The sequence below is a fragment of the Oncorhynchus keta genome, chromosome 14, assembly GCF_023373465.1.
Source record: "Oncorhynchus keta strain PuntledgeMale-10-30-2019 chromosome 14, Oket_V2, whole genome shotgun sequence".
NCBI lineage: Eukaryota > Metazoa > Chordata > Actinopteri > Salmoniformes > Salmonidae > Oncorhynchus > Oncorhynchus keta.
The window spans coordinates 30,607,928-30,628,955 of record NC_068434.1 but is presented as its reverse complement, the minus strand read 5'-3'; the positions used below and the strand labels follow the sequence as shown (position 1 = coordinate 30,628,955).

At 44.0% G+C, this 21,028-nt stretch overlaps 1 protein-coding gene across 15 annotated transcripts in view; it reads left to right on the top strand.

The window, feature by feature from the left end:
- The window catches only part of LOC118393196 (AP2-associated protein kinase 1-like), a 44,693-nt gene that overhangs the window by 15,284 nt on the left and 8,381 nt on the right, over positions 1 to 21,028 (top strand). Inside the window, exons 7-21 of one of the 15 annotated variants that reach the window (XM_035785632.2) lie at positions 1,200 to 1,332; positions 1,529 to 1,632; positions 2,288 to 2,367; positions 2,461 to 2,615; positions 3,588 to 3,775; positions 4,310 to 4,525; positions 5,317 to 5,510; positions 5,807 to 5,994; positions 6,111 to 6,206; positions 8,569 to 8,664; positions 12,154 to 12,258; positions 12,446 to 12,517; positions 14,000 to 14,161; positions 16,667 to 16,777; positions 17,518 to 20,555. In XM_035785632.2, the coding sequence (XP_035641525.1) occupies positions 1,200 to 1,332; positions 1,529 to 1,632; positions 2,288 to 2,367; positions 2,461 to 2,615; positions 3,588 to 3,775; positions 4,310 to 4,525; positions 5,317 to 5,510; positions 5,807 to 5,994; positions 6,111 to 6,206; positions 8,569 to 8,664; positions 12,154 to 12,258; positions 12,446 to 12,517; positions 14,000 to 14,161; positions 16,667 to 16,777; positions 17,518 to 17,612 (1,995 nt within the window). In that variant the 3' untranslated portion in view covers positions 17,613 to 20,555. The other 14 variants (XM_035785619.2, XM_035785633.2, XM_035785634.2 and 11 more) reach the window with 14 other exon arrangements.

Here is a 21,028-nt window from a genome sequence, read left to right as displayed (position 1 = left end):
AAATGATAGTCCCACTAAGCGCAAACCAGATGGGATGGCATATCGCTGAAGAATGCTGTGGTAGCCATGCTGGTTGTATGCCTTGAATTCTAAATAAATCACAGACCGTGTCACCAGCAAAGCACCATCACACCACCTCCTCGCTTCACGGTGGGAACCACACATGCAGATATAATCCATTTACCTACTCTGGATCACAAAGACACGGCGGTTGGATCCAAAAATCTCAAATTTGGACTCATCAGACTAAAGGATGGATTTCCACTGCTCTAATGTTCATTGCTCGTGTTTCTTGGCCCAAGCAAGTCTCTTCTCATTGGTGTCCTTTAGTAGTCTCCTCTGAACGGTTGATGTTGAGATGTCTGCTACTTGAACTCTGTGAAGCATTTATTTGGGCTGCAATCTGAGGAGCAGTTAACTCGAATGAACTTATCCTCTGCAGCAAAGGTAACGCTGGGTCTTCCTTTCCTGTGGCCGTCCTCATGAGAGCCAGTTTCATCATAGTGCTTGATGGTTTTTGCGACTGGACTTGAAGAAACTTTCACAAAGTACTTGAAATGTTCCGGATTGACTGACATTCATGTCTTAAAGTAATGATGAACTGTTGTTTCTCTTTGCTTATTTGAGCTGTTCTTGACATAATATGGACTTGGTCTTTTAGACCTATTTGTTATCTTCTGTATACCACCCCTACCTTGTCACAGCACAAATTATTGTCTCAAACACATTAAGAAGGAAATAAGTCCAAAAATGAACATTTAACAAGGCACACCTGTTAATTCAAATGCATTCCAGGTGACTACCTCATGAAGCTGGTTGAGAGAATGCCAAGAGTGTGCAAAGCTGTCATCAAGGCAAAGGGTTGCTGCTTTGAAGAAGCTCAAATATAAAATATATTTTGATTTGTTTATCACTTTTTTCCCTATGTGTTATTTCATAGTTTTGATGTCTTCATTAAGATTCTACAATATAGAAAATAGTTAAATAAATAACTTGAATGAGTAGGTGTGTCCAAATGACAAGAGACATGGGGTTTGGACAATTTTGTTTTTCAGATGCAATTCTCTATCGAATGGACATATTTGTATAAATCTTCAATGAATTAATATTTTTATGGTTGAACACCCTACACTACACAGTTGGCTTGATGCCAAGTTAATACAAGGTGTGCTGATGCTCACTGTGCTGTGGTTCTGCAGGCTATGGGATGCCTGCTGTATAAGCTGTGCTACTTCACCCTGCCGTTTGGGGAGAGCCAGGTGGCTATCTGTGATGGCAGCTTCACTATTCCAGACAACTCTCGCTACTCTCCGGACATGCACTGCCTCATCAGTGAGTAGCCATCCTCCCCATCACCTTATACTCACTGGTCCATGTGTGTGTGAGCGAGTCTAGGCTCTGCCCTTGTTTTCTGTCTCTTTTTTTCTCTGTGCCCTTTCTCTCTTACACAGTCCCAAGTATTTTAGTCCAGTGAGTGACATGTATTCATATCATCATTACCAACCATGTGTTTTCTTCCATTCATCAGGATACATGCTGGAGCCTGACCCTGAGAAGAGACCAGATATCTACCAAGTGTCCTACTTCTCCTTCAGGCTTGCCGGGATAGAATGCCCCATCCGGAACGTACATGTAAGTCACCTCACCATCAGTAATGACAACTGTACTAGAAAATCTCCCTGGAGACAAAGGTTACAACCAAATATTTCAAAGGGTCATACAGTTAAAAGGTCCTCTACATTATCTGAATTGTTATCTTGCCCGTTTCTAATGTCAGGTGTAAATACATCATTGAAAGTAAGCTCTATGTAAGGCACTGTACTAGAAGTTATTTATTTTTAAACGTAAGAAGCGTTCACATTTTATTAAGATGTTTTATTAATGTCTTATCGTTTTGGAAAGCAACATAAGTGTAGTGTAAAATGCCAGACGATGGGGGAGCAGGGAGCTTTGTGATTGTTGCCAGTTGGCTGGCCTCCATCCCCTAGGCCCCTTTGCTATGCATTGATGGTGCAATGTCAGCACTCAATCATCTGACACAGCACATTTCAGACCACATTCCCAGAGAGGCATCAAAGTGGACATTCAAAGCTGATTCATGAAATCTGTTACTGATCATTGAATTGCTGCAATCATGTGTCATGCAGAAGTTTATAATGATAAAGGGTCCTTGTTCCTGCTCTGTGACCGAAGGAAAACTTTTAAACTAGAAATGTGAGTGAAGCTTATTGATTTTAGTTGGGTAGGTTATCCAAGCATAGTACTCTAACTCTTTTCACCTTCTCAGAACTCCCCTATTCTTACAAAACTCCCCGAACCAATCAGAGCCAGCGAAGCTGTGGCCAGAAAAAGTCAATCCAAAGCCAGGTGAGTGAAGAGCATGAGTATCTGGGCTTTTTTTTATAGTTAAATATGTCAAGCTCCAGCAATGATAACCTGCCTTTCCTTTCCCCCTCCAAGGCTCACAGACCCTGTCCCCACAATGGAGACCTCCATCGCACCCCGTTCACGCCCCAAAGCTGGAGGGACCCAGCCCATTGGCATCCTGCCCATCCAGCCAGCCCTCACCCCACGCAAGAGACCCAACGTGGCTGCAGGAGGGCCCCAGCCCATAGGTACGCATACAGTACACTACCCTCTATACCACCTCTGCTTCTCAAAGCTTGAACCGTAAGGATCTTATGTGTGAGCTGAGGCCTGCTAGCAGTGAAAGTCTCTCATCCTGTAACAAAGCACTCACCAATATGGGCATCCTGCATTGAAATGTCCCACATCTTTGGCTGACATGGCCTTGTAATCCCAGTGGTTCAATTTATTTGTCCAGCAGGATAAGGTTTGAATTAATGAGCCCTTGGTGACATTCATAGTCTATCTGTCCATATGCTTGTATGGAGACCGATAGGAGCTTCAAGCTTGTCTGTTTCAGTCCCATTGTTATGAAGTCATCCTTACACTTGAGCTCCACTACGTATTGCTTTGCCATCAGCGTCGGTTCAATGTGACGTATTACCTACTACACAGGGCCATGCTTTGAGAGCGGAGAGGAGCAGAGGGGAAGGGCATCTTATTCTATTTTCCCCTACTGTACCATGTTCATTGATTATGCATAAGTACAATATCTTTGGTCCAGGTTTTTTTGCAAATACTCATTCAATTGTTGCTAGTGGGGTTGTACTGAATGATCCTGTACTGATGCTTTTGTTTACACTGTGAACATAGTCATTCTAGCTAGAGTTTCTACTAGCAAGTATCTTCTTGACGTCATAAATCTGGATAAAAGCCTCTGCTAAATGACTAAAATGTCAAATAAGCAGTGATGTATAGTCAAGGCCATATACAACCACAATCAACTTTATTTCAATTCACAAGATCGAATGAACACGTGCATCAGAGAATTGAACCGCAGCGATTCTTGAGCTTGGACGCTGCCATTGGATGTGACGCAACGCGAGCGCGACATCTGCAGTATAGCAGCTTTCATTGATTTCAAAAGAAGCATTCCCTCAATGGCTGATGGCAATGCCAGCTGTCCAATGGCTGTAGTTTAGCAGGGCTGTTACAAGACGACCATCTTCACTGTATTACAGGTGTTTTATCCGCCGCCCAGCCTGCTGCTGCTGTCCAATCGGTTCATCAGGCACCTACTGCACAGGCCACATCCCCACTGGCTCAGACCACCTCTTCGCAACCCATGGCCACGCCCCAGCACCAGCAGGGTCTCTTCATGAAGCAGCAGGCAGCAGCCTTTTTCAGCCCACATCAGCAAGTCAACCAGGTGGGCATATCTCATATCAGTCTGCTGAAGGCACTATATATTACATTGTCAACACAATCTTGTTGCCATTTGCCAATAATATGAAGTAATTTCACAATATTCCATTCACTTTCTCTAAATAGTATTAGTTGGAGACTCCTTGGTCATAAACATGGTCCCCTGTATGCTCATGCTGTGTATGTAAGGACGACATTGTTTGTTTTGTATCCATTTATTGTCTTCCAACTTGTTTCTATACAGAGTGCACTTTTATCAGGACCTCTGAATAACCTTGCGGTTTTGAATTAAATTGAATCAAATGGAATAACTTTGACTTTGCAGAAACTCTCCTCTGATCTGTTAAACCAGTTCACCACATGTAAATACTGTAAATGACAAATTTCATGAAAAATACAGGGCTAAGATATTTACATGTGGCGAACTGGTTTGCTCTTCTCAGAGCAATAACTCATCCCAAACTTGGCCAAATGAGACAGTAGGGAGAGGTTTTCCTGAGCACTGGTTGTGTTTTTCCCCACTCCTGTCCCTAAGCAGCATCAGCTGGTGCAGACCCTCTACAAACGGCAGCAGCCTCCCATGCCGGCCCCCCAGAGCTCTGTGGCTGTGCAGCCCAAAGCTAATCCTGTTGCTCCTCTGCAGCCACCAGCCGGCCCTGTGCCCCCCTCCCCCCAAACAGCAGCTCCCCCTCAGCCTGCAGCCACAGGACCTGCTGCACCTGATTCCAACTCTGACTGTGACTCTGAGCCCACGGTAACCTCCCTCCCCTCTGGCAGCCTGCTGCTCTTTGGGACAGGGGGGCTAACGGGCCCTGTCCTTCTGTCTGGGGCCTTTGAATCTAGCTAATCACCTAACACGGTCTTTGTATACATTCTACATTTGAATTGGATTAGTTCCCTTTAAAATAACTGCATGATTTATTGATCCATGTCAAAACATTTAGAAATACTTGCTCTTGGATTTGTCCTGTATCCTGTAAACATCAGGGCTGCAATAAGGTGCAAACAAACAATGTAAAGACTGTCATCTTTTAATATTTTTAGTAGTTTTTTCCTAACATCAAAGACAGATATTTCATGCTTTGCGTCGTGTTCAAAGATATCCAACCAAAAAGATGAGTTTTAGAAGCTGTCTGGCTGCTTTTCCTTTCACTATGGTTAATGTCTGAGGCTGTCATGAAACATCTCTGTCCCTGGAACCTGTCACCACTCAGTTCTGTCTCTTGATTCCTGTGTTTTGTTATTTATTGTTCTGAATCTTCTAAATCCAATCTCTCAACAACAACAAATATAATCAATAACTGATCATCCTCAAGACCCTACATTGGCGCTTTGCCACTAATCAACCATGTCTTTTCACTAACCAGTAGAAGTTGTTTCGATGTGGTTTTGCAATTGTTCTGTATTTTGGGATGCAATGAAATAATATATTCTCTTAGAGAATGGCTAATCAACCTGTATCACCTGTAATTTTCTTCCTTCTCTCCCTGATTTTCATATTCCGTGTGATATTTTTCCTAATCTTCGTGAGTCTTTCCTCCCCAGCCTCTGGCATCTGGCCGTGGGCTCCACAAGGTTGGCTCCCTGACACCCCCCTCCTCCCCAAAGATGGGCCCCCGGGGTGGCCACAGGCGCATACTGAGCGATGTCACCCACAGTGCTGTGTTTGGGGTCCCAGTCAGCAGGTCCACCCAGCTACTGCAGGCGGCTGCAGCCGAGGCCAGCCTCAACAAGTCCAAGTAAGCTGAATTAACTAATCTCAATGAACTAACAATCAACTGTCCAATTATTCTACTGACACAGAGAGTGAGATTCAGGCCAAAGAATATACAACAGGCAACTGTATAAACATCCCCTTTATAGCCCAGTTTAACACAGGAATAAACTGTCTATTCAATCTACAATTAACTCAATAGACTTTTAATTCACCCATATTTGCTTACATGCTCTTATTTGCACAGACTCATTTGTACCTAAGATAAATGAGATGGATGATTTCCTCTGTAACCTTTGTGTTTCCGTGTGTGTGTTGTAGGTCAGCCAGCACCACCCCCTCTGGCTCCCCCTGCTCCTCCCAGCAGAGTGTGAACCAGCCAGGTGAGGGCGGTGCCCAGACAGCTCCCTTTGCACCGTCTGGCAGCTGGAACCCGTTTGGTGACGACAACTTCTCCAAGCTCACTGCTGAGGAGCTACTCAACAAGGATTTTACCAAGCTGGTCGAGAGTAAGACCACAATGCCCAATCTGCGTATACACATCTGCAAGTACAATGGATAGGTGGTAGATAGAAAAAAGCATCACCTCTGTTCATTTACCTAATTGTGTATGTCTTTATGACAGCTACAACAGGGGAGAGGGCCAGCCTCTCCACAGAGAACCTCATTCCAGGTCTGCAGCCTGTCTCTGCTGCTGGTGCTACAGGCAAGGCTTTCCCAGGTAAGGCTGTCCATGTTTTCAACAGCTTCCCTCCCTCTCTGTGTCATACCTACGTTATTATCCCTCCCTCATCTCTACATATTTCCCATGAGGTGTCCTCATGTGTTTTTAGGAGTTGGCTTTGTCTCTAAATCTTGAAGACAAATGTTTTCTCAATGTTTCCTCATTTACAATGTATTAATATTGGTTTGTGTAGTTGTTGGTCTAGCTTCTGTAACTTTGTAGCAAGTACGGTGTGCTTTATGTTGCGTCATGATTAGGTGTCCGTATATATACAAATCAGCTGGGCTTGACATTCTGGACCCTCTATTTCTGAAACTGTCCGCCGCCATTGTCGCAACCCCTATTACCAGCCTGTTCAACCTCTCCTTCGTATCATCTGAGATCCCCAAGGATTGGAAAGCTGCCACGGTCATCCCCCTCTTCAAAGGGGGAGACACCCTGGACCCAAACTGATACAGACCGATATCCATCCTGCCCTGCCTATCTAACGTCTTCGAAAGCCAAGTCAACAAACAGATCACTGACCATCTCGAATCCCACCGTACCTTCTCCACTGTGCACCTCCGAGCCGGTCACGGGTGTACCTCAACCACGCTCAAGGTACTAAACGATATCATAACCGCCATCGAGAAAAGACAGTACTGTGCAGCCGTCTTCATCGACCTGGCCAAGGCTTTCGACTCTGTCAATCACCATATTCTTATCGGCAGACTCAGTAGCCTCGGTTTTTCTAATAACTGCCTTGCCTGGTTCACAATGTGTCAAATCGGAGGGCAAGTTGTCCGGTCCTCTGGCAGTCTCTATGGGGGTACCACAGGGTTCAATTCTCGGGCCGACTCTTTTCTCTGTATATATCAATGATGTCGCTCTTGCTGCGGGCGATTCCCTGATCCACCTCAACGCAGACGACACCATTCTGTATACTTCTGGCCCTTCCGTGGACACTGTGCTATCTAACCTCCAAACGCGCTTCAATGCCATACAACATTCCTTCTGTGGCCTCCAACTGCTCTTAAATGCTAGTAAAGCCAAATGCATGCTTTTCAACCATTCGCTGCCTGCACCCGCACGCCCAACTAGCATCACCACCCTGGATGGTTCCGACCTGGAATATGTGGACATCTATAAGTACCTAGGTGTCTGGCTAGACTGCAAACTCTCCTTCCAGGCTCATCTCAAACATCTCCAATCCAAAATCAAATTGAGAGTCGGCTTTCTATTTCGCAACAAAGCCTCCTTCACTCACGCCACCAAACTTACCCTAGTAAAACTGACTATCCTACCGATCCTCGACTTCGGCGATGTCATCTACAAAATAGCTTCCAATACTCTACTCAGCAAACTGGATGCAGTTTCACAGTGCCATCCGTTTTGTTACTAAAGCACCTTATACCACCCACCACTGCGACCTGTATGCTGTAGTCGGCTGGCCCTCGCTACATATTCATCGCCAGACCCACTGGCTCCAGGTCATCTACAAGTCCATGCTAGGTAAAGCTCCGCCTTATCTCAGTTCACTGGTCACAATGGCAACACCCACCCGTAGCACGCGCTCCAGCAGGTGTATCTCACTGATCATCCCTAAAGCCAAAACCTCATTTGGCCGCCTTTCCTTCCAGTTCTCTGCTTCCTGTGACTGGAACGAATCGCAAAAATCGCTGAAGTTTTTTATTTCCCTCACCAACTTTAAACATCTGCTATCTGAGCAGCTAACCGATCGCTGCAACTGTACATAGTCAATTGGTATATAGCCCACCCAATTTACCTACCTCATCCCCATACTGTTTTTATTTTATTTTATTTTATGCTCTTTTGCACACCAGTATCTCTACCTGCACATGTTCATCTGATCATTTATCACTCTAGTGTTAATCTGCTAAATTGTAATTATCCACTCCTATGGCCTATTTATTGCCTACCTCATGCCTTTTGCACACAATGTATATAGATTATTTGATTTATTTATTCTACTATGTTATTGACCTGTTTATTGTTAACTCCATGTGTAACTCTGTTGTCTGTTCACACTGCTGTGCTTTATCTTGGCCAGGTCGCAGTTGCAAATGAGAACTAGTTCTCAACTAGCCTACCTGGTTAAATAAAGATTAAAATAAATATATCGGTCCTAGAGACATCCAACTGTCTTGTGTTCTAGAAAGCGCTTCTAGACAATCAGAAACTAGTGTTCAATGTTGTTTATTGTGTTATCCTCAGCTCTGTTGTCCTCAATGACATCTTGTTGACTTCAATTAGATCAATAACTGTTAAAAATATATATATAAAAAAATCAACATCCATCCTCCCCCTATTCTCCTGATAGCTCTCATTCTTTCTCTCTTTCTCCGTGTGTGATGTTAAGCTGAGAGATCTGCTGACATCCTGAGTTTGGATGCAGGCTCAGAGATGTTGAGTGGCCCGGACCCCTTTAAAACACACTCCCTCTCTGACACCCCAGGTAATGCCCTTTCCCAGCATGCAACATTGTTGTGGAATGAAGTGGTAGATGTCTTTTTCAATTCTTGCACATAGACGTTCCTGAGACATTCATGTTGGTGGATTGTATACACTACATGGCCTAAAGTATGGAAACCTGCTCGTCGAACATCTCAATACAAAATAACATGAATTTGTTCCTCCTCTTTGCTGCTATAACATCCTCCACTCTTCTGGGATGGCTTTCCATTAGATGTTGGAACATTTTTGCGGGGACTTGCTTCCATTCAGCCACGAGCATAAGTGAGGTCATGCACTGATGTTAGGCAATTATGCCTGACTCGCAGTCAGTTTTCTAATTCATCCCAAAGGTGTTCGCTGGAGTTGAGGTCAGGGCTCTATGCAGGCCAGTCGACAAACCGTTTATGTATAGACCTCGCTTTGTGCATGGGGACATTTGTCATGCTGAAACAGGAAAAGGCCTTCCCCGAACTACTGCCACAAAGTTGGAAGCACAGAATTGTCTAGAATGTCATTGTATGCTGTAGCATTAAGGTTTCCCTTCACTGGAACTAAGGGGCCTAGACTAAACCATGAGAAACAGCCCCAGACCATTATTCCTCCTCCACCGAACTTTACAGTTGGCACTATGCAGTCAGTCATGTAGTGTTCTCCTGGCATCCGCCAAACCCAGATTCATCTGTCGGATTGCCTGGTGGGGAAGCGTGATTCATCACTCCAGATAACGCATTTCCACTGCTCCTGGGTCCAATGGCGGCAAACGTTACACCACTCCAGCCGACGTTTGGCACTGCGCATGGTGATCTTAGGCTTGTGTGCGGCTGCTCGGCCATGGAAAACCATTTCATGAAGCTCTCGGCGAACAGTTCTTGTGCTGACGTCACTTCCAGAGGCACTTTGGAGCTCGGTATTGAGTGTTGCAACCGATTTTTGCGCTACGTGCTTCAGCACTCTGCAGTCCCTTTCTATGGGCTTGTGTGGCCTACCACTTCGTGGCTGAGCTATTGTTACTCCCAGACGTTTCCACTTCACAATAACAACACTTACAGTTGATTTGGGCAGCTTTAGCAAGGCAGTTTTGATGAACTGACTTGTAGGAAAGGTGCCATCCATTGAAAGTCACAGGTCTTCTTCAGTTGGGGCGGCAGATAGCCTAGTAGTTAGAGCATTAGACTAGTAACCGAAAGGTTGCAAGATCGAATCCCCGAGCTGACAAGGTCAAAAATGTTGTTCTGTCCCTGAACAAGGCAGTTAACCCACTGTTCCTAGGCCGTCATTGAAAATAAGAATTTGTTCTTAACTGACTTGCCTAGTTAAATATAATGACTCTGAGATGACATGGCTTTGCTCTGTCATGCTATTGTTCCTGTCCTGTTAGCGCAGTAAACGCACTCATTGATTCCCTTTCAGCTCCTATGAATAGAGACAGGATCGCCTCACACTTGTGGACCCGTGCCTCTAACTGCACTGTTGCCTGCTTACCAGAAGGACACATTCTACTTTATTAATTGGATTGCTGTACTGTAGCCTACCTCTGGGGGTGCCGGCTTCAGAATGCCCTTGTCACTGAGAAAAGTGGGAAAGTTTCCCATCACATCTGAGCTCTTCCTTCAGTTGGTAGTTGACTGCTTTTCCAAATGGCACAGGAGCCATACTGTCTTAGCTCAGTCTGGTCTGTGCAAAGGCCCACAGAGTGGCTCCACTGACAGTCAGTCAGTGGGGACTGAGGGGATAAAAGGCAGCCTGTGGCTGTTACATAAGCATGGTGTGGTTAATCTTCTCTGTCCTCTCCCCACTCACACATTCTTCTACACAGTGTTCTCTATCCATCAGTGCCCTAAGGAAGAGTCAACAACAGGAACTGCATCACTGCTTTTGTAACCTTTATTTATTTGACTAGACAATTCAGTTAAGAACAAATTCTAATTTACAATGACGGCCTACATCGGCCAAACCCGGACGACGCTGGGCCAATTGTGCGCCACCCTATGGGACTCCCAATAATACAGCCTGGATTCAAACCAGGGTGTCTGTAGTGACGCCTCTAGCACTGAGATGCAGTGCCTTAGTCCCCTGCGCCACTCGGAAGCTCAAATGTCTCTGTTGGGAGAGCACTGCACAGTGTCTGCAGAAGTTCACATAACCACAGGCCAGATGTAAGGACCTCCAAGCCTGTTGCGCCACAGCATATTTCAGAAGGGATGGTCCTATTGTCTAGTTATTCAATTTTCACAATATGTCATTCTTAAAGGGGATTAGAATGAGAATCTGTTTCCTCACAGATCAGTGCATGCTGCTGTCTTATGGTGCCAAACGAGGAGTACACCAGAGCCATACATCTAAATATGGCTCTGGAATGCACAGCTGTTGTGTCATAGCAGTTTGTTAGCATTGACCTATGACCTTTATCCCTTAGTGAAGGGGGCAAATGGGCAGCTGTGCTGTGTCATGTTCTGAGCCCACACCCCCTGCCCAAGGTCCTCTGTCCCCCCATAGCAGCCAGTCACCTGTAAGTATGTATGGAGATGAGGTTTTGACCCAGAAGATACTCCCACACGCATGCACCTGGTTTGCACTCAGGCTGTTTGGATGTACTAACCTGCTGGAGAGGCACATATCCTGAAGACAGTTCTCCTGCTTTGTCTGTGACACACCAGCACACCCAGCAAAGCTGACTTAATAAGGATGTCATCAGTCCCATAGTGCTGGGTGATCCAACACATTTTCAGTGATGAAAGTGAAGAGTCATGTAAGGACAGTCAGTGATGTCGGCCTAGTCTGGAACGGCGCTATGGTAGCTAACCCCTGGATGTTTTTTTGGTTTTTTTTGTATAGGCTGACATTTTGCTCTTTGAGACTGTTTGGCAATGCTTGTCTGCCATATTGAAATTAATCTGTCAACTAATGACCAAATACAGATGAGATAATGACACTAGCTGCTAGTTGTTTATCTTTGTCTGTTTGATTGGATGGATTTGTGTTTTGATGGTTTAAGACGATCAGGGTACACACTCTCTTTTGAAGGCATGTTTCGCCGCTTCACTACCAGTTTGACATGAATGGTACTAATACAGTGGGCCCAGCTGAAATAAACCTGTCTTCTACTCAAGCATGGTCTGTGATCTCTAATATCACACTAGGGTTGATTTGATTTTTTCCTCGTCTTTTTTTATGCCCCTCTGCTGAATAGGAAAGAAAGAGGGACAGGGCTGCCTTATGGCAAAACATGACGCAGCCAGTAGAATAATGACATCCAATAACTAACCGTTACTACCCCTTGTGAGCGTTACCCTTTACCAACTAATGCTCATTTTGATAGCATAATTAATTACCATGTTCTAAGTGGTACCTAAATGAGCCTTCATCTCTTTTCTCCCTCTACTCCTATTTTGCGTATGCAAATTCTCCCTTCCTTTCCTCTCTTTCTATGCCTTTCTCACTCCTGGTCCTCGCTCTCCTCTTCCTGTCCCTCTGTTTGGATGGCTCACAGAGAAGCTGATTGAGGGACTGAAGTCCCCTGAGACTTGTCTGCTGCTCCCTGACCTTTTGCCCCTGGCTGACCCCTTCAGCAGCTGTGGAGAGGGCAACAGCAATGGTATCAGGCTATCCTGTTTGCATGCCTGTCTCTCCCCTTCCTGTATCCTCTCCAGATATGAGAGATGCTTCTGGTTGTTTATGAACTCATATCAGTCTCATATACTTTATTACCTGGAGCTTTTTTAATTCCTTCTGTCCTTCTCGTTCATTTCTTTATCCGACCATCTCTCCTGTTCCATTTTCAGCTGCAGCTAAGGCTGATACGAATGTGGACTCTCTGATCCTGGGTCTGGACACAGCCTCCGCCAGCCTGCCAGGTTAGTTTTTACCACTCCTCTGTATCAGCCTTGAATTATAGGTAGTGTTATTACATTATTGCCATACATCAGTTGGCGTGCATGAATGAACACTCTGTGTGTGAGGTCTGTGTGTGTGCCTTCACTAAGATTGAGTGAGTGTTATTTCTGCCATCAATGTCATACCGGCATATCAGTCTTGATTCAGGAGCTTAGTTGTGGTTTCCTTTGTTTTAACTATTGCTTGGTGTTGAAAGGATCGGGTCATTTATCAGTCGCCTGCTCAAACATGCCCTGCCAGGCTGTGCTGACAGATTTGCTTGCAGCAGAATATGATTCCCTGTCACCAGTTTTTTTTTATTTTATTGCTGTTAATTAACGAGACTGTCTGGAATGGTTGTGACAGCGAGCGTCTCGGTTTATCGGAATGAACCGTTACTATGATGTACTCTTTTAAGGGTGAACAGGAAAACATTTGCAGTGCACTGTTGATTAGCAGTGCTGTTCTGCTCCAGATGAACATGAGCAAAGTGTGAATGTTTGTGTAATGGATGACATTTCCGACAGCCAGTGAAACTAGGCTGGAGCTGGGGACAAGGCAGCTACTGCTGAGCAATAGAGTATGTCTGCTGTCCCTGGGTTTGACCACTCCAGATCATTCAGTGGGCAGTTTTATTTTGCTCAGCTTTTGGTTGTAGTGGAAATCTGCTCCACTAGAGGACACTAATGGACCATGGTCCTGTCATTGGTCCAACTACTACATACAGCACAGTACCATTACTAGTCTGGGGTTTGAGCAGGGTAGTACTTGGAGGATAAATTTATATTAGGAACACCTAATATTAAGATGCAGCCCCCATTTTGCCCTCAGAACTGCCTCAATTTGTCGGCATGGACTCTACAAGGTATCGAAAGCGTTCTACAGGCATGCTGGCCCATGTTGCTACCAATGCTTTCCACAGTTGTCAAGTTGGCTGGATGTCCTCTGGGTGGTGGATCATGCTTGATATACACAGGAAACTTTTGATTGTGAAAAACCTAGCAGCGCTGCAGTTCTTGACACAAACCGGTGTATCTGGAACATTGTATGATAGTAGGTGCCAAGGCACTTAAATAATTTGTCTTGCCCATTCACCCTTTGAATGGCACACATACATAATCCATGTCTCAAGGCTTAAAAATCCTTCTTTAACATGTCTTCTCCCCTTCATATACACTGATCTGATTTTGAAGTGGATTTAACAAGTTTCATCAATAAGGGATCATAGCATTCACCTGGTCAGTCTGTCATGGAAAGCGCAGGTGTTCTTAATGTTTTGTACACTCCGTTTATAAGAGGCAGCTCAAATTTACTTTTGTTCTGAACTTTTTTCTGTGGGAAGATGGTGAGCAAGCTTATTAACCCAATGTTTTTTTTCCATGTTTGGGCTAATGGCCTGTTTACTTTCTTTCCTTTTTCCTCCCTACATCCTGGCCCCTGTGCCCTGGCCTCTCCTCCCTCAGACCCTCTAGCAGGGGAGGACTCTCTGCTGGGCTGCTCTCTGCTCTCTCACACCTCCACCCCTGGGGTTCAAACTGTCTGTGTACCTCCATCCTCCTGCTCCTCTGCCTCCTGTCTGGATGAGCTGGCTTCTATCTCATTTGGCACTGCCCAAGCACCTGCTGGTAAGACCCTCTCACCAGCTGTCATATACTGTACACTGAGTGTACAAAACATTAGGGACACCTTCATAATATTGAGTTGCACCCCCTTTTGCCCTCAACGAACAGCCTCCATATGTCAGGGCATGGACTCTACAACGTGTCAAAAGCGTTCCACAGGGATGCTGGCCCATGTTAACTCCAATGCTTCCCACAGTTGTCAAGTTGGCTGGATGTCCTTTGGGTGGTAGACCGTTCTTGATACATTTACATTTAAGTCATTTAGCAGACGCTCTTATCCAGAGCGACTTACAATACACACAAACTGTTGAGCGTGAAAATCCCAGCAGTTTTGCAGTTCTTGACACTAAAACCTGTGCGCCTAGCTACCATAATACTACCATACCCCATTCAAAGGCACTTACAAAAATTATTTTGCAGCGTTTGCACAAGGTGCTTAATACATGAATTTGGCACTCTGAAATTCAACTACTGGAATACCTTGAAAATCAAACATTTTCTCAAGTTGGTACTTACAAAGTACTTAACGTAATGAAAATTAGATGAAAACATACAATTATCAATTATGTTAATATTAAAAATATTAGAAAATGTATTGGTCGTGCAAATTAATTTCCAGGCAGTCTGAGTTTTATTTCCTCAAGTTTTGCACTCTAGTTGCCAGGAGAGCTCGCTTATTCTACCTATACTGCCACTCAGCCAGGCAGGTACAGAACTGACTGATTAGCTTCCACCAAACGTCACATCAATAGCTAAAATGCTTGTCAAATGTACAGTAGATTCCTCGAGTCTGGCAAAACTCATTCATAAACATCAATATCCTGCCAGACAGAACCAAGGATGTAGTGGAGGGTGAGGGTAAACACTGTTTACTTACCTTTATATTTGGGAAATGGCGTTTAATCTCCCGGCTTTGCCTTGTTAGCAGCGCGTTCATTCACTACTCTGTCCAACGGGAAACTCCATGTATGATGCCGAGAGGTGAAACGAACTACCTCAGCCCAGACATAGTGGCAAGTAGCAGAGGGACGCCGCTGATAGTGGGAATTATTTTAACATCCCTTTACTCCTGCCGTGTCAACAGACATCCCCCCCCGGGTTCAACTGGTAAATAGTCACTTATATTTCAGTCAGGTGTCTAGCTAGCTAGGTAGTTCAAAGGCTCTGGCTATTAGCCAGGTAGCTAGCTGGCTAGAAAGATGAAGTTAGAAGCTAATGTTGAATGACACCTGACCTCAGCAGGGGTAGTTGACTGAAATTAAGATAGCTGTAATCCGAAGATGGGCTACTTAAAGTTCTCATAACAAAATACCTTTTCTTTATAGAGTAGTGAGACACAGTGGTGTGTCAAGCTGCAAAGGAGATACACAGAGGGGGAAGCATTGAAGCAAGCAGGGAGAGAGGTTAGTAGTACAGTGGTTCCCAAACTTGGGGTCCGGGACCCATGTGGGGTGTAAATGTAAATTGTGTCTTTTGATTTTATCAAACGCACAATTTAATTTTCTTCTCTCTAATGGGTATAGAATACAATATTTTTGAGTCTACGAATGGCTTTTTAGACCATCAAAATTCACTTAAAGACTATTTAATAATATGTATACTGAACAAAAATATAAGTGCAACAATTTCAAAGATTTTACTGAGTTAGAGTTCATATAAGGAAATCAGTCAACATCAGTAATGACTTACCACTCATATAGTAAATAAAGTGAAACCCGTATTATTGAGTTGTACCTGTAAGGTATTGATAACTGCGACTAGAAACCATTGCATAATAGGAACTATAACAAATTGATGATCCTTGAAAGTAAATATTAGTGCTTGAAAAAATACTTGAATTTGACTTGTACTTTCTATATGAATCTTGCCCATTCACCCTCTGAATGGCACACATACACAATCCATGTCTCAATTGTCTCAAGGCTTAAAAATCCTTCTTTGACCTTTCTTCTCCCCTTCATCTACACTGATTTGAAGTGGATTTAACAAGTGACATCACCTGGATTCACCTGGTCAGTCTGTCATGTTTTGTACACAGTGTGTTACCTGTGTGTAAACGCCCCTCAGCAAGTCTGACCTCCGACTTATGTTCAGCCAAAACTAAACCTCACGCCTGCAATATCTCTCAGCTTTAACGCCCAGTCAAAACACTAAAATACATGTTCAAAGGAAAGTGACCTTTGAATGTACGATGTTAAACTATCATATTAGTAATATCAAGATAAGCCAACTGACCTGTCGGCAGCCTGTATCAACAGCCCTTCATAGTTCAAACAGTGAGGTATTAATTTGTAGCGCTATACAGCAGCCACAGCATTGTGGGATCTTCTGCAGACCCTTGACTCATTTACAAAAGCCACATCAGATGCATGGCTTAGTACTAACGTTGTGACTGCTCTGGCCGCATCTGTCTCTGTACTCCCTGCACCCTCCCCCCACTCGCACTCTTCTGGGCTGCGCTAACCTTCCCCCTCCATCACCCCTTCACCTCCTCTCCTCCACCTGCAGACTCTGCTTACCTCATGTCGGGCTTCCAGCCACCCGAGGCTGGGGAGAAGGGCACTGAGGACGAGTTTGACCCCATCCCTGTGCTCATCTCCAAAAACTCCAACAACCAAGGTATGTAAGGTAGACCAGCAGAATGTAGATAGGGTATGGATCCACACAGATCTTCTGAAGACCAGAGTACTGTTCTGTATGAGCTGTCTCCCTCAACCCATATAACCCAAGGTGACCATGAATGAGCACAGACATCGCTGAGAAGACCCTAGCTAACAACTTAGTTCATCACTTACACCTGATGAAAGCGACTATAGCTGGATTGTGCTGTAACCTTAGCTAGCCCTCATCCTAGCATGCTCTCACATCGGTGGGTTTCTCTTAGCTTTCTCTCATTTCACTTTTCATTGGTTGAACGTTGTCAATAAGAATTGGCAGTTCTGATCAAAGGGAGGCACCGTTCTGCAGTTGTTTTGTACAGTCTGTCAGAACAGAAGCACCAAAGGCAGAGCTTGAAGGAGTACTTCTTCTAGAGGGTAGGACAACTTACAATATGTCCTCCCAGCACGCTTTCCCTGAAATGCTGCGGCTGCATATAGTTAACCTCAGCTTACTTTCTGTATATTTCTTCTCTTCCCTGTCCCTCATTCACCCCTGTCTGCTCCTGTCATTCTTTCTTCTCCGCTCTCTTTCACCGATTCTCAATTATTTGCCATTATATGTTCTGGCCTCTGTTCTGTTAAATTCTTTCTCTAAATATTACTCTCACTCCCGCTCGTTCGCCTTTCTCCCTCTTCTCTCTACCTTGCTCCCACCATGTCCTTGTCTCCCTCTCTCTCTCTCTTTCTGGCACATTTCAGGTGGTCACTCGCGCAGCAACAGTGGCAGTTCAGAGTCCAGCATCCCCAACATGGCCCGCTCCCTTCTGCTGGTGGATCAGCTCATCGACCTCTAGGGGGTGGGAGAGAGAGGTCGAAGGGGCAGCGTGCAATCGTAACACGTAGGGGATGGAGAGGGGGCAGCAGAGGCACATCTGTAGCACCTTGTGAGGTGAAATGGACTAGTGAAAACTTTCTCCGGTGTGCCTCCTTGCCCCCCCCCACCATCTCTTGCTTGCCTGATACAATGGTGGCCGTTGGCATTCCCATGTTGGTGTAACAACTTTGCATTAACCCCCCACCCTGACACATTGTCTGCTTCTGTCTTGGCTGCACTAGGGTCATTATCACGCTTTCAACAATCTGTCAACATTGTCCTTCCATGCAGATTCAACCCCACCTCATGCACATAGTGCCTGGCTTGCCCATAACCCGATTTGTCTTTGCTGGGTTCTACAATGTTTGATCACTTATACAATCCACCCCTGGCATACCTATTTGTCACAGGTCTGACCATGTAACACAACTGTACAGTGCTTCTAGCTCTCCTGGTTATCTGTATGCAGTCTTCCTGTAGCAGCTATGACCATGTATAGAGCAAAGCAGTTGCCCTTAAGAAAAGCATATGCTTACTGAACTATCTAGAGCTGCTTGCATTGGGCATACAGGGGGGACTAATAATGACGATAAGCTGTCAGTCCTTGGTCTTCTGCGGTGTGTTTAACTGTTATCAAACTGCTGTGATCCACTGCTGCCCCCTGGGAATGTTTGGCAGTCTGTTGTAAGATGTCTGCCATTGTAAGCTCATAAGCGCTTGTGCACCGTTACAGTAGACATCTGATCTCTACAGGCGTCGCCAGCTGCCCCCAAACTGGAGCTGATATTCAGGTCTGGTACAACAACCATCTCCTTTACTGTGCAACCATGTTTATCTTGGCTGTGCTTTACGTAAGAGCTACAATCTGTTTATCTGAAGGTTTCCTGGGATTATTGTTCCTGTGCTGTGAATTTCCTGTAGTCCTCCTTTAAGATTATATTGAGCTGGTGCATTTTTTTTTCCCCCTTCCACTATGCCCTTAAGTCTAAGAATTGTCTGGAAAGGTTGATGGAATTGTGGTATTATTCTAAATGTGTGTGATTCATTTGAATGCCCTTGTCTTTTGATCATGTGTATTCCAATAAGAACTTTATTGGGTATATTTGGGTTTGTTTGTTTCTATCCCCGGCACATTGGCAAGGTTAGCAGCTGTAAATTCAGAGTCTGCGATAGAAAAAGGGTGCCATATTGAGTATGGGAATAAGCATGAGAATAAGACTCGCAGGTACAACAGAAATGTGCAATGGTTATTTAATGAGTCGGTTGATATTCACCAGTGAGCCAGCAGAGTGAGAACTAGCTGCAGCTTGGGTTTTGTCTGTCTGCTTGTGTTGTGCTGGTGTAGCCATACAGTACAGGCAATCCGTTTCTCTATTTGTTCCATGTGCCTCTGTTGCACATGTTCGTAATCATTCATATCCACCTCCCTTTTGTCCGATCTACCCATCCATCCATACCACACAAACACACACACCTTGATGTTGCTTGCCTATGATGTAATGTCCAACTTAAATCTGGACAACTCCATTCCCCACCAACTCTTATGTATATAAAACCACTGTTTCAATGTCCTCATTCTCCCTTTAAAAATGTACTGTAACTACTACTTTGAAAGTGTTTTAATATTTAAAAAAATATATGTTATGAATAAATGTGACTATTGATAGTACTATAGAATGAATGTATGAAGTGAGTCAATATGAAATATATAAAGTTCATAACAAGTACATATACTTGAATGAAAAAAATGTATTTCTGTGTATTATTTATGAAGCTGTATTTAAGAGTACTACCATCTGTCCCTCCAGTTTGTTTACAGTATTTTTGTCTATCCTTCTTGGTCTTGTGGAAGACTATTTTAGCATAGTTAAAACCATGGGGCTCGTTTCGTCCCTATCTTAATTTGGGTGTGTTTCTGAGGATAGCTCTGTGCTTGTTACTTACTGTACCTTATTGAGGTATTGTCATCACACCTCATCCCTGGTTTTGACTTTTTTCTAGTTTGATTTTCTTTGTCTGAGCTGTAGTTTATTTAATAGCTTGAAGGGAATCTATTTCTTCCAACTCTTAGAGCTGAAAACCGGGTTTATGACAGAAGGTTCTTCCTGATATCTCTGTCCCTTATTGTCCTACTCCTTTACTGTTAGCTTATGTGATACATTTAGGGGTTATCTAGCCTACCTACTTACAAGTTACAGTGCAATTAGTATAATTTGTTGGAAACAGAACAAATTTATCTTGACTCATTTTTATCCTCCTCCCAGCAAGCATAATCAGTGGATGTGATGCACTACATTGTACCCACCCTTGGTTGATCTTCTGAGGCATATCAAAATGATACAATATTTCAGAAACTGAAATGCAAACCCGTATAATGCATGTCAAAAAGTTGTCTCCATACTTGGAAGGTATACAAAGCAAAATGATACATTTCCGTTGATGTTACTGCTAGTATCTTTGAGATAAAACATTGTTTTACCCCTCCTCACCAAACCATATATTGTACAGAAATTGGCCTGTGGAATCTGAAGTGTATGGACAGATAATCAGTAAAACTACTTGTTTATTTTTTATTCATTTTTCTCTCTGATCTACTTGTTGTACAGTTGTCTTCTGCAGGTTTTAGTGTAGCTAACCTATGCAATTCTACAGTAGTGCTCATATTGTTCTTAGACACCACAGTGTTGTATTCAGTAGTGGTCTAGCCTTGCCAGTAGAGTTTCAATTGTGTTGCTGTGAAACGGCTGTACCTAGTGTGTTTGCTAGGGGAAACGGTGACAAGTATAATTTGACTAGATGTAAACTGTTGACATGAACAGCAAATGTTAATCTGTGAAAGCTAAGAGTTATCTAGTGTGTACCTTCTATTTTATGAAATAAGAAAACAAAGGGACCTTAAATAAACATGTAAATGTGGACATAACTAGTCTTCTTGGTGTCTTTCAGTTCACCAGTAGGAAATGTAGTTCAATATATGCTAGTGTTATGAGATGATTGGACGAGCAAGTAGCTATAGGCACAGTATGCATCCTTTGGCTGGTTAACAGTCTGTTGCTTAGTCACACACTCACATAATTCACTTCCCTAACAATGTCAAGGCTCACACTTCAGACAGCGAATGCTGTCAGTAAGGAAGCTCTTAAATGCGGTAATGGCTTTCAGAGGCCTCCACGTTTTGAAACAAAAATAATTTTGCCCTATTGATCGAAACACAGTTCTCATTGACGCTACAGTATGGAAGTGCCCAATCATCCTATTACACCTTGGTGCTCACTCAGTTAAGCAACTAACACACTTAATTAACACACTGCACTCTTACATGGGGTTGAGGGCTCTCACTAACTAGAACTCACACACCTAGCTTCTTGCCTTTCAATCCAGTGGGAGGTTGAGAAG